General features: G+C 42.0%; 1 protein-coding gene across 20 annotated transcripts in view; it reads right to left on the bottom strand.

Annotated features, from left to right (window-relative positions):
- Positions 1–25,597, bottom strand: part of Ryr2 (ryanodine receptor 2) — a 585,615-nt gene that overhangs the window by 267,246 nt on the left and 292,772 nt on the right. For all 20 annotated transcript variants that reach the window (XR_005495333.2, XR_010058952.1, NM_032078.3 and 17 more), the window contains 4 exons: positions 22,629–22,793; positions 17,908–18,029; positions 14,755–14,938; positions 12,187–12,322 (listed from right to left, as the gene is read on the bottom strand). Coding sequence is in view for 18 of the 20 variants with exons in the window: in NM_032078.3 (NP_114467.2) it covers positions 12,187–12,322; positions 14,755–14,938; positions 17,908–18,029; positions 22,629–22,793 (607 nt within the window). In the remaining 2 variants the exon portion in view is untranslated. The remainder of the gene's footprint in view (positions 1–12,186; positions 12,323–14,754; positions 14,939–17,907; positions 18,030–22,628; positions 22,794–25,597) is intronic.

The raw sequence follows: 25,597 nt of genomic DNA, 5'->3' as shown, positions 1-25,597 counted from the left end.
ACCAGGGTTCCAGATGGTGTTTGGTGTTTTCCTCTGGAGTCAGAGATGTGGGCAGAGTGCAGTCTCTTCTGGTTTCCCAGGTGTGTCTGCCTCTCTGTAGGTTTAGCTCTCCCTCCCACGGGATTTGGGTGCAGAGAACTGTTTATCCGGTCTGTCCTTTCAGGTTCCGGCGGTGTCTCCAGATCTATTTTCAATATACTGTACTTTCAACTTATGAAGACGTGACTACCATGCACCGAAGAGCCTGGTGACAGTATTGTGACATCCTGTCTTTATACTCGCATGTCTCTAAGCTTTGACTGAGATTTTCTTAAAGGAATGACAGGCTCAGGGAATTACCAATGGATTGACACTTCCCTGCCAGACCTGGAAACTCTCTTACTCTTCTGCTCTATTCAGCTAGCACCAAGGACATGACGCATCCCATATGCACAGAGAAGGTGCTGGGAAGCAGCCTAGAGTCAGAAGACAGACATCTTGCCAGCCTCTCACACTCACTATCTGCAAACCCACAGCTAACAGGATCTTCACCGCATAGGCAGTGGGGGACAAGAGAAGCAGACTTTGAAATGTTTAGGAACCAAGTTCTGATACTACAAAGACACTTTGAGAGCCACTAGAAACTGGAGTTGAAGAGTTTAAGAAACTCTTGGAGAAATTCAGACACTGTCACTGAGGATGGGGGACCTTGGCAACTACAACCGGGTGATTCCTGCAGAAAGATGTGTTTATAAAAATATAAAGAGAGGAGAGATTATGTTTTATGGAGATATGATGAGGTATGGGAAAGGGGGTGCCTCAGCAGGCCCATGCTGGGACATCCCTTTCCCCCTGGGGTACTAGCTACACAATGGTATAGTATAGAATAGAATTTATTCAGGGCATGGGGAGGGGAGTTAAGAGGGTAGTAGGGGCATAGAAGGAGAGAGGAAGAGAGGGAAAGAGGTAGGGGGAGAGGAGGAGATGGGGAGAGGGGAAGAGGGGAGGAGAGAAAGAGGTAGAAGAGTAGAGGCTGGTCATGAGCATGTGAAGAGAAGGGGGAAGAGAATGGGGAGAGAAGGGACAATGGGGAAGAGGGTAAGAGCAGGAGAGAGCAAGAAAAGAGCAAGATCAAGAGAATGAGGAGGGTGTAAGCAGCCCCTTTTATAGTGTCAGGCATGTCTAGCTGTTGCCAGGTAACTGTGAGGGTGGAGCTTAGACAGAATGCTAATAAGTACCCGTGGAAACAAAGATGCAGAATCCCAAGAACATCATGCTCTTTCTCTGAATCACAGGGAAGGAGTGGTCCCCGAAGGACATCCTCCTTGACCTCCTGTACTACATAAGAGTACACAGCCATATAACCAAGTACTGATAGTGCGATCTCCCTCACCACCCACAGCAGATCAGGAGCAGTCTTCTGAAGAAAAAGCTGCATAGAAAGGCAAAATGCAGGTCATGTTTGGGCTTACAAACACAGGGCCAAGCCCACATGCAGTCAGTGGCTTCCAGAACCATTGACTTCCATGAACCATGGCTGGCATGCACCAGGATCTGTGCCTTCTTGCTCAATTGCCCAGCCTTCTGAATGTGTCGAGAGTTAGTGGCTTCATACTTAGGTGATGTCTCAGCAGGTAAAGGTGCTTACTGCCAAGTCAGACACCCAAGTTTGATCTGAGACCCACATCTACAAGTTGTCCTCTGACTTTCACTTGTAAGCTGTAACATGTGTGCATGCATGCACGTACACACACATAACCAGATAAATAGTAAATATGTAAAAAACTTAAAAAGTAAGAGCCCTACATGTGTACAACCATACTCGGAAAGGTGAAATCTAAATGTTCAGATAAAACAAAGTCTGTGACAATCATGACTACTTCACGGAGATGAGACTATGACAAGAGAAAAACGGGGAACGTAGCATGCCTTGATTTAAGGGGCAATACTTTTCCAGGACTGTGGGGCATGAGACAGAAACACCTCTGCAGACAAGCATGGGGTGACTGTAGTTGATGTCTATATGCAGGTGAGGGCTGGCACCAGTTAGGTCAAGGCCATGATTGGACAGTAAAAAAATAAGGCAGGGACGAAGTTTTTGTAAGGTGGGAGAGGAGAAGGTAGGAGAATCAAGAAGGAGAATCAAGAAGGATGACCCAGATCCAGGTGGTCTTGAATTGCCAAGGAAGCTGGGATGGATTTCTGTAGGCAAATTTATCTCTAGGTGGGCGGTTTATATCCTTATCAATTGGTTTTAAATTTATTGTGTGGATGCATTGTGGGTTGAGAATTTAACATATAAATCTGATTGCTGGGTTGCAGTTTGTTGAGTCTTGATTTTAGTGGTTTGTTGGGAGTTTATACCATAACTATTAGGGGGCAGATGTTGGGAATGTAAACAGAGCAGGGGCAGAGAGTTATGAGAGGGTAGCAGTCACTGGGACCAGGGGCTGGATGCTGGAAACGTGTGAACATAGTCCACGGTAAGAGAGCCCTGAGTAGGTGACTGTATGAAAAGGGCGTGGCAGCAACCTGGCTGGGTCAGAGAGTCCTAGGGGCAGCGTGGAGCTCCTGAGATAAATTAGCGCTAGTTCCGATGGCGCAGTACTCACAGGAACCGTGCTGCCCCCACCCCTTTTTTCTTAACCACAACAGGTGACTACTGTGTTGAGGCTCTTGGAAAGGCTAGGCTCTTGGTTTTCATTGCTTGCAGCCTTACCCGGTGTCCGGGCATCCAGGAGGATACATCCCAGCAACACTAAGAGACGCTCTGGAGGTGCTGAAGTTTCTAGCTGCCCCATCCCCCTGAAATAGTCTCTATCCATCACTGTGACATAGTGGCAGAGGTAACAGTTTGAAAGGAGGTGAGATTAATTTTGTAGCCTGACTCCACTATTTTTTATGCCTGTGGCAAAGATAAACTCACAGTAGCAAAGGGCCCTGGCCCGGGAAAGCTGCTCCTCCTATGGAAGCCAAGAAGCAGAGAGAAAGGAGGAGGGGCTAAAGATGAAGTATGCCCCGCCCCCAGGACACAGCCCCATTGGCCCACTTTCTATCCGGGCTTCTACTGCCTTAAACGATGTCCTCGTGGTGGTTAATCTTGTCAGCTTAGCTGGATCTGAAACGGACTACAAGACAAGCTGCTGGGGACGCCCATGAGGGATTCTCTTGATCAGGTTACCTGAAGTAAGAGAGTCACCCTAAATGTGAGCAGCGTCTTCCAATGGTGGCCCAGATAACTGGAGATTTCCCTTTCTGCTATCAGAGCCAAGAATCTTCTGACTTCCAATATACACTGAAGACCAGCAGCTTTCTAGGGATTCTTCAGCCCCAGCTTGGGACTTTGAATGCACCCAGACTCATGCACTGAGCAGCTACTGGGTTTTCGGAATCTCTAGTATGAGGCGGCCATTGTTGGATATCCCGACCTGTATTGTGTGAGCCAATCGAATAATTGCCTTTCAAGATACACTCATTCTATTCTGTCCCTTTCCTAAAATCTGTTAACAATACATCACAAATTAGGATTCCATTTGAAATCCACTGAGTAGGTCAGAGTCCCCATTGTCAGATAGATTCCAAAAGTCTTACACTGGGAACTAGGCCTTCACCTTCCCAACTGTCCTAGGATTCTGAAACTGGTCACTTATGCTAAATAAGAAAGAGTGGCGGCCTGCTCTGTTTGTTTTATGCTTCGAGTCTTCAGCAGATGAGTATTCATAGCTTGCCAAAGGCCATTTCTCAGACATCTTTAGAAAGCCATGCTGGCTTGTCTGCATCCCACAGATTAATTATGTGGATGTCAGAAAAGACGTATGAAAGAGGGCCACAGCAATGTTCCTCCAGCTCCAAATCCAGGATGTCTGTGCCATCCTGATGTCTTCCCAATGGCAGTTCATAAATCCACCTTCATCAATCTCTACCTAAGACCCAGCCTCGAAAAGCTGATGGCAGGCACCAAATTGTTACAGATTATCACTCTGTCTTCCCTGTTTGCTCTCTGTATGACAAGGACCTCAAAGAAGAGCAGCAGCCGTAGGAATAAGTCTAGGAGAGGAGCCACTGTCCAGCTACTTGGGGTTGGTTTTTATTCTGTGCTTGTTTTATTCTCTCTCTCTCTCTATTTCTCTCTCTCTCTCTCTCTCTCTCTCTCTCTCTCTCTCTCTCTCCCTCCCTCCCTCCCTCCCCTCTCCCTCCCTCTCTGTCTCTGTCTTTAGCTCTCTGTCTCTCTCTGTATGTGTGTGTACGTGTATGTCTGTCTCTGTCTCTCTGTCTCTGTATCTCTCTGACTCTGTCTATGTTTCTCTCTGTCTATGTCTCTGTCTCTGTTTCTCTGTCTCTCTCTGTGTATGTCTCTCTCTCTCCCTCTCTCTCTCTCTGTGTCTCTCTGTCTCCCTCTCTCTCTGTGTGTGTCTCTGTCTCCCTCCCCCCCCCTCTCTCTCTCTCTCTGTGTGTGTGTGTGTGTGTGTGTGTGTGTGTGTGTGTGTACACTGAGCATAGGACCCCGGCCCTTACACAGGCCACACAAGCATGCTACCCATAAGGTATGCCCCCTGAATCCTGTCTACCTCTTTGGAAGAAGCAGGGAGGGAGAATCATGAATTGAAGTTGATATTTAAAGTAAATCTTTTGACGCCTGAAAATGGGCTGCATAGGACTGTGACATAAAAATATATTACAGACTGTGGCAGAACAGAAACTCTTCTAAACTGAAATATAAACTCACACGGGCTAAGTCTGGAACCAATGGAAAGTCCTGGAAGTTTGCTTTTAAGTTTCTGAAAGTCAAAATGTAATCTCTGTGTTCACTTCTGAAATGTTTTCCTGGCCATGAAATCAGTGGTCACTAGAATAATATAACAATGGAAATAAACCAAAGGAACACTGTAAACCTAAAGCTTCTCATAATTCTACCCACCTAAAACACCTAAAACGCCTCTAAGCCATTTAAGGAATCATTTTCACTGACAGATAAATGTTCTAGGGTTTTTAAAAATTAAACTGAAACCAATATATAGTTTTTTTTCCTTTTCCCACCACATATTTCAGTTGCATGTGTTACCAATTTTGTCAATTATAAAAGGTGTGCATGACAATTGATTATGAATAAAGGTGTCCCAGAAGTAGAAAGAGAAGCCAAAATTCAAAAGCCAAGAAATAGCCGTGCAACACTTTTCCATATATTCTTACAGAATGTCTACTGGACAAAACAAATTCATTCTATACATCTCTAATTTTATCTGTTGAGATCTTTTTAAAAATAAGACTTTATTTGTGTGTGTGTGTGTGTGTGTGTGTGTGTGTGTGTGTGTGTGTGTGTTTACAAGGAACTTTCAGCCACCCAAGGTGGGTTCTAAAAGTGAACTGGGGTCCTCTGCAAGCATATTCCACTCTTCTACCCACAGAGGCATCTCTCCAAACCTCACAGATGGAATCATAATCCATACATAAGTATGACCTTCTTGTTCCTTCCCAGGTAATGTCATACCACAGGTCCCCAAAGAAAAAGAGAGAAACAATTTGGTCTGCCTCACACAGTTTTCCAAATGATAGATTTATCTCAATTTTCAGTGATTCCACAGAACTACACCACATAAGTATACTACAAGCTCTGGAGCCAACCCCCCATTGATATAAAGATTGCTTCCAATTTTATGCTATTTACAAGTAATTCTACAGTGGATACTCTTCTCACATTTATACAAACACACCTATAGAACGTGTTTCGTAAAGCAGAGGACTTGAGAGCAAAGGATCACAAGGATCTAAAGTTTTATATGTGGTCAGAGCAGGGTTGGCTGGGCTGTTAAAATTCATTTGTGCTCCAACCCAGAACACATCACCCAATCATTTCCCTAATAATAAATACAATCAAAATTATTTTCTGTGCCAACCTAGTCAACACACAGGGTTCTTACTGATTATTTTAACTTGCATTTATTGCCATGGTAAACTTCTTTACTATTTCATTTACTTTCATGTTAGCTGTCCCTCCTACCTGCTGACTATTTTCCAACTAGCCATTGTTTATTTTTCTTTTGTTTATATAAGACACCATATTTTAGGGGAATTAATTAGGATTTGACTTTCAAGATAACTTTGGAATATTTCTCCCAGTTCTGTGGCCTTTTGATTTTGCAATGATATCATCTATCATTCAAATCCTTTAGTTTATGACAGTGGTTCTCAACCTTCCTAATACTGTGACCTTTTCATGCAAGTTCCTCATGTTGTGGTGGCCACCAACCATAAAATTATTTTCACTACTACTTCCTAACTGTAATTTTTCTACTGTTATGAATAATGATGTAAATCGTTTTTTAGAGATTAAAGTTTATCAAAGAAATCAGAACCCACGTGTTGAGAACCTCTGTTTGATGTGATCCTACCCAACTGGTCTTTGATGAGTCACATATTATTATTATTGAATGATGATGTAATGAGATGGTGAGGCAGTGCAGTCAACAGCTGCTCACATCCTTGCTGGCATTGTGATTTCGCTGTCCGTCTTCCCCCATGCCATGCTAAGCTCCTTAAGAACTTAGACAGGCAGTGCATTTTGGCTACCCATGTCCCTACTGCCTACATCAGAGCATCTCTCAAAGCAGATATTTAATGAATAGTTAACAAATTCATAACGTCTGTGCAATGGTCTGAATATTGGGGTCAAACACATGTTACAACCTTAATCCTCAGAGATGACATTAAGAAGTTGGAGTCACTGGATTGGGATAAGGTCATGAGAATAGATAACTGATCAGAGGGATTAGTGTCCTTCTGGATCTTAGAGAGATGCTCGCCTCTTCTTTAGAATAGATTCAGAACACATCTTTATTAAATTGTCTCTCAACAACCTTCTGTAGACACAGAGTGTGCTGATGCCTTGACCTTGGACTTCTGTCTCCCAAATCATGGGAAATTGTCATTGGTCATGGAAACTGTCATGAGACGCTGTCTATATAACTTACCCATTTTGTCACAGCAACTCACACCGCATGAGAGCTGGTATTGGCATGGAGGCATACCAGACTCTAAGCCCACGATCCTCCAACACGGGCATCTCTGTTGTGCAAGGATGCCTCATCCAGAGGACAGGCAAGAAGCTAAGGTGCTTAGGGTGCAGGCAAAAGGGGAACCTTTCCTGAGGTGAGGTATTTAAATAAATATATAGTCAGAACAATCTACAAGAAATGGGTGTAAAGGTAGCTTAACAAAAGACTCCAAGAACAGCAACAGAAAAGGCAAACGTCAAGAAGCATGAGCACACTGGTGAAAATACACTTTCATACTTTATCTTTTGCTGCTTTGAAATCCAGTTTGTTTTTTAGTTTTATTTAATTGTGTACATGGGGAGTGCATTCACATGAGCATAGCGCCTATAGAGCCCAGAAGAAGGTGTGCGAGGCAGCTGGAGCTGGGGTTACAGGCAACTGAGAGCTGCCTAATGTTGTCACAGGGAACCCAACTTCCACAAGAGAAGTGCATGGGCTTGACCAATGAGCCATGTATTGGTCCCAAAATTTAAATTTACAAGTAAAATATATTCATGAGCCTGAAACTATTCAATGAAAATCTGTTCTTAGTACCTTTCAGCTATTATACTGGCAGGATGTAAATTTTCGGGAATTCTAATTATGTCAATATTAAATAATATCACCATCAAATCCTTTCTGAACCAAATGAGCTATAAATAGTTACGGAAGCATGTATAGACATTTAAGAATATTCCATCTTTGCAAATATTAATTAGTAATAGACTTTCTGAAAGTATAAATCTTGACTGGAGAAAGTACTGGAAGGAGGCAGTGTAGAGCAGCTATGAACGGTGAGGTTAGGAGGTAGAAAGGAAGAGAAAGATCAGACATGGGATGCTATGTTCTAGGAAACATAAAGACCAGTGTTAGAGTCAACAGAGATCTAGAAGGACATGGTAGAGCATGTAGGCTCCCTAAGGTCTGAGATTAAGAAGGGAAGACAGGAGGACCAGAGTTAGAGATAGTGGGCAGAAACATTACAGTATCTCAACATCCTGGAAGTCTCATGCTCAGTCACCCCTGGGTGTCCTTGGTCCATCCATCCCAACATTCTTAGACATCCAGCATCCTCACGGAACATGATGTTCTTTTGCACACAACCTGTGCACATTTTCCCACACACACACATTACATCATCTCTGGCTTACTTCCATCGAACTAAGTGAACAGTTGTTACCCCCTATTGTTCAGAGAATGATGACGAGAAGAGAAATCCAACCATGTTTAGTTCAGACAGTGTTCTTCCTTTATTTTCAGCCTATAGCCACTTAAAACTGTGGGTGCCACGCCTGTGAATACAGAGGGCCGACTATATTTTCTTAGAAGCAGCTAGGCACAGGATGCTGCAGGTACAGCTGTGGGAAATAGAATCACTATCCTCGGAGAGTAAGCAGAATAAGAGAATCGAAAACAGTTGGCAGGAAGGGGAAGAACCTTTGTTTCTTCCCTTTCTTGATGGGAGAACCAAACCCTACTACCTTCTCAGAATAATCTGACTATAAAATCCTGTTCTTGTCATGTCCAGATGTACATGGGTTTCTTTCTAAGGCATGCTTGGACTACAGGAGAAGATTAAAGTCAAAAGTAATGCTGAGTTAACAGGGGGACGGATGAGAACAGAAAGTCACCGAAAGGAAAGAGGTGCTAGGGACCGAAGAGGAGGCAGGAAGAGAAATACCACCCTATGCTAAGCACAGCACATGACACTGACACCAAATCCCAGCTGCCCAACGCCAGTTCGCAGAGATTGCTCAAAACAACAGGTGCCAGCAGTTACCTACCAGTAGTTACCCTGGCCCGGTAACTCATGGAATTGGTGGAATAACACTAGAAGCAGGGGCCTTTACTTCCTCCATTTTCCCAGTCAGGAGACTGAGTTTCATCTGTGACCCAAGTCACATTGGAGGCAGAGTCTGGGGTCTGGGGAAAGGGAGAACTATTTTCTCAGTAGTTGCTGGCTACAGATGAGACCAGACTTTCTCAATGAAAGAGCCAAATAGAAAAGAAGCGAGAGAGCTGTCATTTTTTTAAATAATGTGAACTAATGGCTGTATCCACCCTGCTACCAAAAGTCAATGGGGATCTCTACACATGTTTATTAAATAAATTAAATTAACGTTGATTGAATGTGACTCTGCCCAATGCACAGTGTGAGCAGAAAATAAAAGCACTCTGCTTAAACCCTTGGTTCATTCAAACTTTTAGTTGGAGGAAGCCTTTATGATGGAGAGGAGAGCTTTCTGTGTAACCTCCACTCTCTAGCCAAAAGTCATGAAGGGCAAGGGCTCAAACTAGGCTTCAAACATTGGCCGGCGCTGATAAAATCCTACCCACCTACTCCTTTGCCAGAATGTTTGGTTTAGGACTTTGAGATGGCAGGTGTGAATTTCAGAGGGCTGGAGGAAGCAGTGTGCTCTTTTTCTCAAGACAAGACTTCCTTTACCTCCCCAACAATACACTGTAAGTACACCACAAAGTATGTAAGATGAGGGACTGACAAAAGCTAGCTCAGGTCCTAAGAGGATTGTGGGAAACTGACCACACGCAAGGCAGAGAGAGAAGACAGGGGAAAGAGGGGAAAGAGGGGAAAGAGAGAGAGAGAGAGAGAGAGAGAGAGAGAGAGAGAGAGAGAGAGAGATGGATTCTCTGGGTACAATGAAGACTGTTAAATTCTATGTTAGACTAACATTTATAATTTATATGAGGCTTAAGGCATAGATACATCACTCTGCTCTTACCACCCCTGCCATCTCTCTCTACTTGAACAGGTACCATTTTAAAATCACATTTCTCAGGACTGAAAGAGCTTGAAGGGTCTCGAGACCCCATATGAACAACAATGCCAACCAACCAGAGGTTCCAGGGACTTAGCCACTACCCAAAGACTATACATGGACTGACCCTGGACTCTGACCCCATAGGTAGCAATGAATATACTAGTAAGAGCACCAGTGGAAGGGGAAGCCCTTGGTCCTGCTAAGACTGAACCCCCAGTGAACATGATTGTTGGGGGGAAGGCGGTAATGGGGGGAGGATGGGGAGGGGAACATCCATATAGAAGGGAAGGGGGAGGGGTTGGGGGATGTTGGCCCAGAAACTGGGAAAGGGAATAACAATCGAAATGTAAATAAGAAATACTCAAGTTAATAAAGAAAAAAAAAATTTTTTTTTTTGGTTCTTTTTTTTCCGGAGCTGGGGACCGAACCCAGGGCCTTGCACTTCCTAGGCAAGTACTCTACCACTGAGCTAAATCCCCAACCCAAGAAAAAAATTTTTAAAAAGAAAAAAAAAACACTAAAAAAAAAATAAATAAAATCACATTTCTCACCCTGTTCCAATCAAAGAAGCCACAAAACTCATTACAAGCAGGAGCCACCTTGTTGTATGGGACTCTCAGCATTTGGTAGAGTATGCTAAAGCTATTTCAATCAACTCTACAATAATCAAATTAAAATCCCCCAAATTCTGTGCCATTATAGAGTACACCGTGAGCGGATTGTAGGGTAGGCTAAAGTGGGTGCTTGGCTGTAAACTTGAAACTTGAAAGATGACTTCCCCCAAATCACTATCACACCCAGTGCTCGTTACTCATGGGAAAGTGATCATGTGACCTGATGAAGGGTCATAGGAAAAGTCTAGTGTCTGCATATATGTGTGACTTGGGACATGCTTTATAACACACCTCTGCCAGATAGCTAGTTGGTCTAAGTCAATCCATATTACACCATGTAAACATGATACTCTATGTGTTTAAAAGACACCAAACTAGGTTAAAAACACACCAAACTAAAGGATTTTCCCCTCTGTCTCTTTGCCTCCCTTTTAAAAAGAAATTAATGGTACTGCTATCAATTCCATATTTGCAAGAAAATATGCTCTCTAGATTTTGGGTACCCCAATATCTTTATCCTGACAATAGCCTCAACACCTTTGTTCTTGTTCAGAGGAATGTAAAACCCAGCCCCAGGAAAGCACCAAATTGCAAGTGCTTAATTTTAATGACATGTCAACGTGTTCACCCAAAGAAAACATTAAAAATTCTAGCAGGAACAATTATGAATAGATTGTCTTATGACTCTATAAATTTTAATGAAGTTTAATTTTATTTAAAAGGATTTCCAAATATTTTGACTACCCGTTCTTCTTCATATTAGAAATTCTTTATTCAGAAATACTTTCCTCTTCCATCATAATTCAGTCATTAATTAATATCGATGTATTAAAATATTGGGTATCTACTCTATGCCAGGCATTAAACCAAATGACAGAGACACAAAAATCCAGAAAGCTGATAGTCCTGCCTTTGAAACCAACCCCAGTTATCACTCAATAGGACCTGTGATGAAAGTTATCATATAGGTCTGATACTGTTGTGAAACCAGTTTGCGATAGGGTAAAACCTGACTGACCTAAGTTCTTGGCAAGAGACCCAAAGAGACTACCGAAATAGTTCAGGTCAAAGCTAAGGAAGACTGTTATAAAGCTCAGTTGTTAGAGCATGAGACTCTCAGTCTCAAGGTTCAAGCCCCACTCTGGACACCCATTTCCAGGTCTGTGATCATGTCAGTCTCCTCTGATGTTTCCCAGCAAAAGCTTTCCTCCTCCTTCCCAGGGTTCCCTCAGAAGTCCCACCTTCCACTTCTTGCATCGTTAATTGGCCATCAGAGTTTTATTAAAGCCAATCTGTCTTAGGTAGGAGAGGAAGGAAAGAGACACGATTTCATACAGGGTATCCCACTATAAGACCTATGTTTGCGCAGCAGCAATGGGAATGTGTCATAAACCACTTCAAGTGTTGCTCAAAATAAAATATATCTAGAAGTTGCCAAATACCATCATTTAAACACTATTGAAGGACACTATGAAAACCCCTGGCAAGCCAGAGCTGAAAGAAAATGGACTCCGTAATACTAACCTGAGAACCAAGAAGGACATAAGTAATATTGGTTATTATAGGAGCCCTGCAAAAGCTAACCTCCCTAACGAGGACAAAGATACTTCTGTGGTGGGTGGCCTTCCTCCCACAGAGAAGGGATTATGCACAAAGCATCTTTGGTTTTAGGTTAACTTCATTAAAAATTAAAACTCCCGACTAAAAAGCATGCTGTAAAGTTGCTGCCGCTCTTACAAGATCTTTTCAAATTCGCCATAGAAACTCAGCCATGGACCTTACCCAGCAACTCATACAGAGAATTCAGGATGGATTTCCAAGACTCCCCCGCTTCTCGTCCTGCAACGTCTGCAAAGTGGGCTGCACTGCTGTAGACATGGAGGCGGTCGATGCACTCCAGAACCAGGTTGATCATTCCCTGGAAGAGGGGGTTAAAAATAAAAATCATCCGACACTAATTCAAGCATGGGAGTTCACCTGAGCAATCTCAGCCCTCAGCAGGCAGAGGCAGGGGGATAATTACAACTTCAAGGATAGTCTCGGTTCGAGAGTAAGACTCTGTCTCAAAGGACAGAAATTAATTATGCTCAGGCCAAAAGGAGAAGAGAGGGGAACAGCTTGATTCTTTTTTGAGAGAAAGTCTAACTTAACATCATCAGTTCATTGTAAAGAAAACTAAGATCGTTTAATCAAAGAATAAGAAGAAACATGTTCCCCCAAGAAATTAAGTGTTCTTCATATAACTTGGGTTTTCAGTCTTGGTTTCCATTCTCAAACAAAAGTGAATGAAAGTTGTATGAGAAAATTCTTCACTCTGACAGGGTTTCAATGTGGTTGGCATGAACAGGTCGTGAGTGGTGTTCTACTGCTAGTGATTCACCCTTGTTTTTAATAAGCATCACCACAACTATTAAAGACATAATAGGTTCAGTGAAAGGAAACCACCGAAAAGAAATTTTAAAGCAAGTAAAAAATTGACTTGTAAGGTTCTTCAGGAGGCAGCCTACATCGGAAATGGTGCCTTCATTGTTCTTGCTGCATTAAGACTCTCAAAATGAGGCAGGGTCATGAAAGCCAAATCTATGAAATATGGAGTAGTCAAATTCACTCACTAGCCTCCTGATGTGGATGCTGGACTGAATTGTTAGCAGCAGCCATGAGCTTTAGAACACTTCTATGTCCATTCTGCATAGTCTTGTGTAACAAAATGACAAAGGAAAAAATCCTTACCCACATTGGACTGAAAACATACAAATTCATATTTTAAATGTTCACAAGTTAATATTTAGGTTGAATTCCCATCCCCCAGATATACAACTAATTCCTCTTGTTCTTTAACATTGGCTTGGGTTGACATTCCCATGAATTTTTGTGCCTTTATGATCACAGATCATTTTTTTTACAAAGATAAATAGTTGCAAAATCTAGTATCAGTTTAAAAAGCACCGGAAAACAAAACAGCTTTAAAAGTACAACATAGATTTTCAGATTACTGAAACTCAACGACATCCTTAGATGTTCATAAAGGTGCTTCTTTCTTGTAAGAAAAGAATGAAAGAGAGAGAAAATGAGAGAAAGAGAGAGAAGAAAGAATTGCTTTTGAAAGAGAGAGAAGAAAGAATTGCTTTTAATAATATGCATATACACGTCTGTGGGTATGGCATATGCATGTAAATGTAGTTCTTTCAGAGGCCACGACATGGCACCTTATCCCTTAGAGTTAGACTTACAGGCAGTAAACCTCCTGATGTGGATGCTGGGAACTAAACTCAGCTTCTATGTGAGAGCAGTACATGCTTATAACCTCTGAGCCATATCTCCAGTCGAAGTTAATTCTTTCTTTAAAAAGAAAATCACTCCTATGTTGAGAACAGTGAGAGTGGAAATCCTGTTGAGCCCCTAGCTGGCTCGCTTGAAGCCTGTCATGCTAACATTGGTACTGCCTCAGGACGTTAGTCAGCCAAAATGGTGTCTTATGTGAGTTTTTCAAAGCAGTGGGACATTTGGCAAAAATAAACCATACACACAAAGGCACACAAGAGACTGGAGACAGCGCCATGAAACATCGCTCACTCGTGCAGCACACAAAAGCACCTGGGTTTGTCTCCAGCACCATAAAAAGTAATAATGTGCAAAAGGAATGGCTGGGAGTACTCTGTTCAGGAAGGAACCTAGAGCTTATCTTCCTCCTTAAGGGTCATTTCCCTTGTCACTTCTATTCCTGGCCCTGAGCCCCCTTGGCGTGAGGATCCTTCAAGGAGTTTGCTGTGGCATACTAAATAGTTTGCAAGACCTGATAAGATGTGAGTGAGTGTGTGCGGGTGTGTGTATGCATGTGTGTGCATGTGCGTGCGTGTGCGTGTGTGTGTGTGTACGTGTGTGTGTGTGTGTGTGTGTGTTCTGTCTGTATGGAGCCAATATAAAACAATTGGATCAAACCATATTCCTTTGTTCAGTTTATTGGGGCTGTTTTAAAACCTATAACTTCAAATGTATCTAAGAAACACCTTCAAAATAATATTCTGCAAACCTCAAACCATTAAAGTCTAAGGCAATCACAAAACACATACCACTAAATAACACAGCACTAACACTGGAGTCCACCCAGCAGTGCTCTTACTACAGAGATAAAAATGGCCCAGCGAGAGCTGAGGGTAAGTGTCCCTCGTCAGGGGAATGACATACAAGTAAAAATGATGACCATGTTTCCCCCAAGCCTGTCCCTCTGCTCAGTAACACCCCTGCTCCTCTCTACTGGGATGCATAAGATGTGGGATGGACAGATAATTTTCTTCAGTACAAAGTCATTTTCCCAAGGGGGCGACGGAAGAGGAGCGGGTGTGATCTCACCTCTTCCTGGAAGAGATTCTGCCGGTTCTTCAGGGCTCGCAGCCTGTTCTGCTTGTCCTCGTGCTCCAGGTGCTCGTCTGGGGGGTGGAAGTAGCCGATGAGGTCCTGCAGACTCAGGCTCACAGACTCGATGGGCAAGTCAACAGTGGGCAGCTTCGCTCTCTTGCTGAGAGCATCCAGGCCCCTGAATCATAGCAAACACTTCCCTCGGTTAGTGATCCACAGTTTCAGCTCAGTGTCTTTTGACTGGCAGGTGGTTTGACTTTGACGCCCTCTCTAAAGAAGGCACAATCAATGAAACGTGTAAGGCATCCTTTCTACCGGCCATATTCCCAATAGAAGTGTGTAACACAGCATCTAAGTATCACAGTGTATCCCAGACTGCAGCATCCAGACATACCTGTATAACACACCCTGTTGGGCCAATAGAGAAATGGTCCGAATACAAAGCCGACTGATAGCCCTTCATAGCGCTATGTACCTTAAGATGTAAGGACATCTTCTTCTTTCAAGCCCTGGCGTTTGCTTGTTTGAGGTTGGTTTTGGGTAAGATTGTTATAGGCTTTTACTATCATCAATACTAGCTGCTACTCTGATAGTTTTTATTTTTTTTTAAGAAATTGCATATGTGAGAGCTGAAGAGATGGCTCGGCAGTTAAAAACACTAATTAGGCTCTGTACTAGCAGCTACATCAGACAGCTCGCAAACACCGGTAACCCCTGTGCCACTGGGGGCCACTGCTCTCTCCTGGCCTCTGTGAGCTCAAGCCCGCACATCCACAAACCCCAACATACACACCTAACTGTTTTAAATTAAATCTAAATCTTTGCAAAAGTTGCACTCGTGAACTCAGCAGTGAGACTATTTACATAAAATGAGGCCCATGGAGATCCTATTATGGATACAGAAGGGTCTCAAAGAGACCCAACCCCTCCACGAGGAGCTACCAGCAGTTACTGCCTGCTGCTGCTGCTGCTGGAATCATTTTACACCCTGCTGTAGCACTGGTAAGTTTTCCACGCTCCCACTGCACTCTGGGTCATTGGGTCACAGAAAGAATAAAAACAACAAAGAACAAAAAGAATAAAAAATACATGTATATGCATATACGAAATTATAGAGATATTTAAATCAATATTTTTAAATTGCTAATGAAAATTAGCTTAGCTTCGTATTTCATAACACTTAAAACTTTTATTTTAAATGCAAGGTCATTCATATGAGGACTGGTAGTGATATTGGAATAGTTGAATTCAGTTTTCCAATCAGAAGAAATAATGAAGCTAAAATTATTCTTGGGTATTTCTCTGAAATTGCCTGGCACCTATGCCACCTTACAGGTAATAAGGGAGCCCTGGGTGGTTGAAGTTCTGAGTGTATGTAAATTGTTGATATGAGCATAGCCATGTCCAGGACTCCAAGTCTTCAGCCCCATGGGAATGGCAAAGTCTTCCCCAGGTGAGGCTCAGGGGGAAGGCAGAGCTCTCCTCAGGGGAAGTCTGAGTGTGAGCCATTATGGAGGATTGATCATGGTATGCGGAGACTAATAATGGCGCTTTCTCCTCCTGGATGCTTACTGCTGGCCAGCAGGGACCTCCTATAAGACTAACTACCTTCCCCCTGTGCTACAACTAATAAAAAAGCTGTGGTTCCAGTTTTCAGTAGCATATCTCACGTGTGTGTGTGTGTGTGTGTGTGTGTGTGTGTGTGTGTGTGTGTCTGTCTGTCTGTCTGTCTGCCTGTCTGTCTGTCTGTTTGTGTGCCTATCCTTTCTTCATTCTCTTGATACCCCAGCCTGGGTTTCAGAACCCAAGCTTCAACCCAGGTTGGGTTGTGGTATCACTAAATCACTAGTCCTTAGTTTTATCCCCGCTACATGGTTTTCAGATTAATACAAGCAATTGGTATTGTGCAGAGTGGTGTAACAATATGAGTAATGCCAAACGGAAATCCAAATGGTAAATGCAATGTGAGGCTGCTTCCCACCTCATCCCTATGACCTACTCAATCTGATGAAATTCAATTTTTAAATGAGGCAGACAATGGAATAAGTATTACATTATACATAAGGGTAAAATCTCTATGTATTTTGAGACACACCTCTGCACATTCACGCTTATACACATGTACAATGGAACAGTCAATGAAACAGAAAATAATGAAATTAACTTTAATATAATCTGGGATTGGGAAGGTCTTTTGTTGGGAAACGAAAGGGAAAAGATTGATTAAAGCAGTAACTATGAAAAATAATTTAGAATTATTTTTCAAAACAAATAAATAGGGAAAGATACAATTACACAGGAAATTAATGTGAAGGATTAGGTTTTTTCATTAATTGATTTACTTTACATACCAATATCCACTCCCTTCTCCTCCCAGTCCCCCACATACAACTCCTCCCCATTCCCCTTCTCTTTTTCCTGTGGGGCCTCTCCCTTCTCACAGGTAAAGGGTTGTTAATAATCTAGTAATAATGCTAATAAATAATAGGGCAATTAAAAAATAATCATGAGACATATTTATTCAAATAATTTGCAATTTTAAAAAAATGTTAAATCATAATACGCACATGCTTTTAAAGTTTTTAATCACACTTAGCCATGTACGTATATGCATATAAATTTGTCTATTTATAGAAAACATTTCTTCTATGAAGTCTGCAAACTTAAAGAAACAGAGAGGCCTTCTTCATCCAGGTTATGTTGCATATTTCCATGCTGTTGCCAGAAAACAGGGTGGCCATAGGTTGATTTGTTTCATGGGTAAGCAACTGTTTCAACTATTAAGTAGAAAAAAATTGCCTATTTTAAGAATCATAGTTTTTGGGGGGGCTGGAGAGATGGCTCAGGGGTTAAGGATCACATAACTTTATTTTTAAAGTTGCTCAGAATTTGTCAAGTATTTATATGTCACTATCTTCACTATAACAGAATTTAAAAACATATTCCAGCAAAAATAAATTATAAAATCGTCACGACCCATTGCTGTCTATGACAAATTCACATTCTCTAAGCTGCAGGTTTAATTCTACTCCGGGAGCCTATCAGAGCATACATTTATAAGGCCAGTGTACTTCAGAATGATCTGTTTATTAATCCAGGGAGAGAGCCAAAAATAAAGTATCAAGCAACTGTCTCTGTGGGCATTACCTTATGAACCTATTGAAGAGAAACACTGTGCTCCGGATGACACGGGCAGTGCGGGACTCCTCGTGCTGCGATCTGGATAAGTTCAAGCCGTCATCCATGTGGCCTTCGTGGTGCATGATAGCCTGCAGGAGCATGGGGACAGAGTCATTTCTCCAGAAGGACAGACTGAAGAAGATACGCTCTTGCCCTGTGTGAAGGCACGCCCCTGTAACCTCAGCCACTCACTCGGAGAGCGGAGGCGGGAACAGTGCAGAAATGGCTCGAGCCTAACCCAGGCAACTTAGTGAGAGTCAATTTCAAACTAGAATCATAGTGAGAGGTAGGGAGTATCCTCAGTGGTGGAGTGTGCCTAGCATTCGAAAGACCCCGGTTTGGTCCCAGATACTCCTCCTTGACAAAGAAAACTCAAAGAGTAGAGCCAGGAGGAAGGGACCTGGAAGGAATTAGAATTGGAGGAGTGAAGGGTAAATCTGAGCACAATAAAATACAATCGTGGATGAGAGAAAACATGAGCCATGATAATAGAATCAAAGCCAGGCAAATGACCACTGTGTTCAGAGTAAATAACAGGCAAAGCAGCCATGTAATAACTGATCACGTTATTGTCTTCAAGGTGCTTCAATAAATACATTGAGTTGAATGAAACAAGAGTAAATCGTTGCCCCATATCTGCATTCAGTGATTTATCCACAGCCTAACAACAGAGAAGCCAGCACTGCACCTTGCATCCCATCACTATGTAATGTCACCAGCCGCACTGTGACTGAACACTAAGTACTAACCACTGACCCTGAGGTATCTAAACGATGAACATACACACACCACAGAGACATGCACATAAATAGACACAGTCACACATATAAACACAGATACACACATACGTACTCACATACACTCACCCGTGCACACACACATAAATATATCCAGTCACATACATGCACACAGACACACATACATACATACGTACTCACATACACATAAATATATCTACTCACATACATGCACACAGACACACATACATACACACATACGTACTCACATACACTCACCCGTGCACACACACATAAATATATCCACTCACATACATGCACACAGACACACATACACTCATATATGCATACACACACATATACACCCCACTTACACATATAAATACATCCACTCATACACATACACACTATATAAGCATACCCATAAATACATATACTCACACATATACACACATAAACATACACACACATACACTCACACATGGGCACACACACATATGCATACCCCACTTAAATACACACATAAATACATCCACTCACACACATACACGCTGCGCAAGCACACACATAAATACAATCACTCATACATACACACATAAGCATACACACATATACACTCACATGCACATGCACGTGCACGCGCGCGTGCGCACACACACACACATATGCACTCATACACGCATGTCCTTTGTTAATTTTTATATTTTGAACGTTTCATGGAAGCACAGCATGGAGAGGCATGTACACATATTCTCAGTGCACAGATCAATGGGTTTTCCAGAGTGATCACACACATGTGCACCAACATGTACATCACAAAAGCGAATACTAGTATGGTTTCAAATTTTCCCAGGGCTACCTTTCTGTTCCATCTGCCCCCGTTTTCACTACCTTCCAGACTTTCAATGGTTCCAGTCAATAGGCTGCAGAATGTCTGTGAGGAACCATGCCCAGGTCCCTTCAGCTCCCTTCATTCAACACTAACAGTGAGGTAACTCAGTACCATGAATCGATTGTATGAACCAAAAATTTATAACAGGAACTGAAATTATCAAATACCATGAGTTAAAAGGAACTCCTTAAGTAAAAATCAATGAGACAGAGATCTGCACTCAAAGCAAGATGCTCTCCTGCTTGCCTTTATTAACAGGGGAAAAAACTAGATAATGTATAAATCCTCCAGAAGTACACCTCACAAAGTAGAAAAATGGAGTTGATGAGGATACAAGATGAACTTAATGAAATAGAAATAAGGCACCAGAAAGGGTGAACAAATCTGAAACTCAATTCTCTGAGAAGAGAGAAACAGACCTCTCATAAACTTGGCTGAAAATAAAATAGAAAGAAAAACATAGAATACAAGAACTCAATTATGATAATACAGTACTGTGTGGATCTCAATGGCAAAACAAGCAGCAAAAGGCCCGGCTAACCCAGAAGAGTAATCAGCAGAGGTAGCCATGGTGACAATTCCTATAATCCCAGCAGTTGAGGCAGGAGGATTGCTGGAACCCAGAAGTTCAAAAGCTAGCCTGGGAAACAAAACAAGACTCAAAAACAATATGAGCCCCAATATTCTAAAGGAGTTCCATTCAACTAAGCATAAAATAATCATTAATTAATAATTAATTAATTTAATTAATAATTAATTTTCAGAAAACACCAGAAGGATAACTTAGGGCTAACTAGTTAGAAGTCCTTAGGACTGGATGGTTGCATACGTGACTGCTGATACAGTTTCAAAGAGCAGACATCCCACCAGACCATGGGCTGGCAAACCATGTCCTGTCATCTGTCTCTGTAAGTCTGTGGTCTGGGAGAGATCATTCCTCCTTCACGTGGTTGAAGAGAGAGACCAATGAAGAGTGATGCTTCAGCACATGTGGAAACTCATAAACATGCAAATTATATGAAATGAAAACTTAACTACTCATAAAGAGAATTTAATTTTCCTCATGAATATATGTAACAATCCTGAATAAAATGAGTTAATTAAATCTAGTAGGATTTTACTGGAATAATGGGCTATGGTCAAGTAGGGTTTAATTCTATGGATGTAAGGATTCTTCAGTAATTAGATGTCTGGTACTTTAATTATATGAACAAATTAAAGGAAGCCAAAACATGTTTTTGTTTTATCAGCTTTAACTGATAGAACTCAAAAATCATTACTATATTTAAAAAAAGAAAACTGCCAAAAAGTTTTAAAATGAGACTTGGGAATAGAAATAGACTCAATTGTTTTAAGGATGCAGAAACCAATAACATCTACAAAGTAGGAGTAAAAATTCACGGTAAGGAAACATATAAAATGAATCAAATGAAAATAGGATGAAAGTATATAAAAGATAGATAAAAATTTTAAAGGAGGATATAATAATAAAAATATTAATAATAAATAGATATAAGGAAATTTAAATCTCAAAACAACTGAAAGAAATACAGAAGTTTACTTTGGAGGAATGTGACCAGGACAGAGAAAAGCAAACGTGTTCATGAGAAAAAGCTGTGCACACCTACTGTGATTCCAGACAACACAACCACAGTAGGTGCAGCAAAGATAGAATAATGCTGACAGCCAGAGGACTCAGCTAGTGAGTCCTGACCATGCAGCATGCCTCATGCCTCCCTTCTCTGGCTCTCCAGAGGTGGCACCAGCAATTCCGACTCTGTGACACTCACCTGTGATTGTCAGTTTGCATGGATTAAGCACCTATGGTCTTAATGAGGCATGCCTTGGAATGTGTCTAGAAAGGCATTCCCAGAGAGGATTAACTTGCAGGATACTTCTCATTCAAAGCACAATGTCACAATTCCGAGTCAATGGAACCGCACAGGGAGTATACATTTAGAAAGCTCTCTATAAATGCTTTCGGAGCGCAGAGAACATGCAGTGGGCAAGCTGGGAAGGCAAGGACTTCTAATGTGATCATTTAAGTTTAAATGGATAAGCCTTGGGCTGACAAAACAGGAGTCGTGCACTAAAGAAAGAACCTATCCAAAAGCAAGAGGCATGCTTAAGGGACATACTGGCTCAGAGAAAGCTGATATCTAGAAATTGAGGAAAAGAGCCAAGAGTAGAAGGTAGTACACGCCTTTGATCACTTGGGAGGCAGAGGCAGATATAGCTTTGTGAGTGTGAGGCCCGACCAGACTACACAGTATGACAACTACCAGAGGTATATAGTGAGACACTCTCTTGAGGTGGGGGGAGGGGGCATGCAGGAGAAGAAGGAAAAAGAAGAAGAAAGGAGGAAGAGAAGGAGGAAAAGGAAGAGGAGGAAAAAGAGGAGGAGGGAAAAAGAAGGAAGAGGAGGAGGAGGGAGAAGAAGAAGAAGAAGAAGAAGAAGAAGAAGAAGAAGAAGAAGAAGAAGAAGAAGAAGAAGAAGAAGAAGAAGAAGAAAGAAGAAAGAAGAAGAAGCAGAAAGAAGAAAGAGGAAGAGGAAGAGGAGAAAGAGGAAGAGGAAGAGGAAGAGGAAGAGGAAGAAGAAGCCGCTGCCAATGAGAGGTTCAGGAGAATGGAGATGTCCATCTTATGAGCAAGAAGAGGGAGTAGCAAGAGTGAAGGACAAAGGAAATGAATTGCAAAACCATAATCCTATACATCATTGAGAAAAACCCTGCAGGGATTCACCATTGTTTAAAAAAGCCTATTATGGTGGAATTGCTACACAGGATTCAAGAGACTGGAAATCTCATAATTCATTAATAGTAGTCACTATTACATTCTCAGACATACAAACGGGATCTGATAAAGTGGACACCAGGGTTGCATGTGTTGGCAAGTAAACTCATTTCACAATTCTTTGGTTGAAAATTAACAAATGGTGGGGCCCGACCTTCAGAGTGTAATATGAGCCCAAGCAGGTGGCTGAAGTCTCCACTTTTTATGTTTGTATTTTTTCATTTACGAATGTGGCTGTGATAAGCCACGCCTGTGTGTGACCTTACCTTACGCTGTATGGATCCCATTCGTGCTGATTTGACATCCACGGCCTGGTAGGTTAGCCACAGGCCTGTGTCCACATGTTGTATATAGCAAATGGAGTCTCCATACTTGATTTCTGAGGTTCCCATGCCATCGACTTCTTTCCTTACACCTGCATCCAATTTTTCCTGTGTATAAAAAGGGAATAGCATAGATTTAGAAAAAAAAAAACACTAGTCCATATCAACACAATACTATCTTATAAAAACATTCCTTCTCACTGAAGTTCACTTCAGTTATGACAATGGCCAATATTATTTCTTAAAGATTTATTTTTAATAATCTGCATGTATTGTATCAGGGGTGTGTATATAATGTCAGTGGAGAGCAGAAGTGGGCATCAGAGTCCCTGGATATAGAATTCTAGGTGGTTGTGAGGCCCCTGACTGGGTGTTGGAAATCAAACTTGTTCCTTTGGAAGAACGGCCTTAGCTCATAACTGCTTAGCCATAACTTCCTGGCATAGGGTCCAGTTTTATCATCTAGAAATAAAAATATCTCCCCTTTTTTGTCCAGAACAAAAATGAGAGAACACTTGAAAATCTTTGAACATACCTTGAATTTAAAATCCAAAACCAAAAAAAAAGAGTCCCTTTAGTCATCCTGAAGGACTTTGGCCATGACACCTGAGAGGTGTTCATGACGCTGTCAGTAATCACTGAATCTTCTGTCTCTCAAACTAATTAAAGCTGTGGTTGCTGCTCCTGCAGCTTCCGAGGTGAACTGCCCAGGTTTGTATTCCTAACAGGAGCTGAGATTCAGGAAGTCACCAGGCCAAATTCTTCAAAGTTCTTTTTGTGAAGGTGTGTATGGATACGTATGTGCACGTGTGTGTATATGTGGTATGCACAAATCCACAGGTGCTCTGAAAGCCGGAACAAAAAAGGGCAATGCATCCCTTGGAGCTGACGTCACAGGCATCTGTGAGTCACCTGATGTGGGTGCTGGGATCTGAATCCTTGCCATCTGCAAAATCAGTAAACGCTGTGGTTGCTGCTGCAGCTGCTGTCCTTTGTTGGACCTGTGTGTTGTCTGTGTGCTAGATACTGTCCTCAGATGTGGGCACCCCCCTGTAACTGAAACTTCAGACAGCCGTAAGCCACCATGTAGGTACTGGAAATCAAACCTACACTCTCTGGAAAAGTAGCCAGTGCTCTTAAGCACTGAGGCCCTATCTCTAGTCCTACGGTAGTCCCTACATGACAGTCTCAAAGCTGAATGGACTCCTTCCTGTTTCTCAGTCATGCCTTTGCCGATTAAGTATCCCCACTAAGTTGCAGTTATATTCTTTCTAAGTCTTTGGTTATTTGATTGTTGATTAAATTGGGGTGTGTGTGTGTGCTCACATGTGTGTATGTTTGCTTGTAGAAGTCAGTGATAGCCTTCATTATCAATTTTCAAGCATCCCCCCCACCATTTGTTCTTTAAGACTATCACACTGGTGAAGTTTACCAAAGAGGCTGGTCTAGCAGGGCAGCAAGCCCCAGGGATCTGCTATCTCTGCGTTTCCAGTACTGGATTGTAAACACAGGCCACCACACCCAGATTTTCTTCTTTTACAAAGTTTCTGAGAAATCAAAGTCAGGTCCTCACATTCCAAGGCGAGCACTGAACTGACTAAGACCATCTACTATATAAATATGTATTGAAGAACCACTTGAAGTAAAAATTATTTGAGTTTTGGTTTCTTGTTTTATCTAAAGGATCCGTTCATTCAAACAAAAGAGAAGGCCTACTCTGGTGCCAGGGCGACATGCCTATCTTATCAGTGCTTGGGAGCCAGGTGCAGTAGGATTGCTTCAAGGCCTAGGCCTGCCTGCTCTACAGAGCAGATTCTGGGCTAAGCTAGGCTACATGGGGATTGCCTTGTCCAGCCTTAATATGAGGGTCTGGGCCTAGTTTTATTGTAACTTTATTGTTGATATCCCTGTGAGGCCTGCTCCTTTCTAAAGGGAAATGGAGAAGGAGTGGAGGAGAGCAGAGGTGGAGGGGAAAGGAGGAAGGAGAAACTGTGCTAGGATGCAGTGTATAAGGGAAGAATAAATAAATGAATAAACAAATGATTGCAGGGAAAATTAAAACAAAACAAAATGTCACAGATTCTTCACGACGTCTGATTTTTTTTTCCTTTGTATTGATAAATAATGATCCTTTAATGACCCTAAAGAGAGTAGGTAGATAAACTTCAAATTCAAATGAGCTTCAATTCTCAATAGAGAAAGGTCAAGGTCACCTCAGAAGCATACAATTATCAACTAAGTTGAATCAACTATTATGCAAATAGCTTGGAACAGTGTTCTAAGAATCAGCAATAAAACAGATAAACTATTGTAATTTCATTCTATCAGATGGCATAGAGTACTAATCTACTTATTCCAACCCTGTCAATGGGAAAATTAAATTCTGGAAAATATAACAATGTAATTATCTCTTCAGAAGAAGACAATGAGCCTCTAAACTTTTTTTTCTTTTAGCCGGGAAATGAGTTTATAGCCTAATTATTTGTGTTTTTGAGAAGTCTTGCACTCATTAGCTGCACAGCGAGGTTTTGTTGACTTCCCATTGCAATGACCCACGGCCACTTGGAAGGGGTTTTAATGAGGAGATTTCCCAAGTCCTGCAGCTGGTATTAATGGTGACCTTGAGTCAGGTAAGAACTTGCCGAAATGACATGTGACAGAAGAAGCTAAAGGAAACACCCAGGGTCCTGGCTGTTCTTCCCTTTGTTCATTTCCTGTAGCTCAGCTTAGGAGAAATTCAGACGAAAATAATTAAGCATTCCAGTGCAGGGTCTGGGCTGGGTAGCTCAAGGTTTTTAGTCTCTTACGCTGAAGGGACTGAGGTGGCAGAATAAACTCCACTTTGCTTTTAAGACTCCATTCTAAGTTAACTTGCCCTTCGAGTGACACGGCCCCCACCCTTGAGGTCTGAG

The sequence above is a fragment of the Rattus norvegicus genome, chromosome 17 (assembly GCF_036323735.1).
Source record: "Rattus norvegicus strain BN/NHsdMcwi chromosome 17, GRCr8, whole genome shotgun sequence".
Classification (NCBI taxonomy): domain Eukaryota; kingdom Metazoa; phylum Chordata; class Mammalia; order Rodentia; family Muridae; genus Rattus; species Rattus norvegicus.
This window is presented reverse-complemented; position numbering and strand designations above follow the sequence as displayed.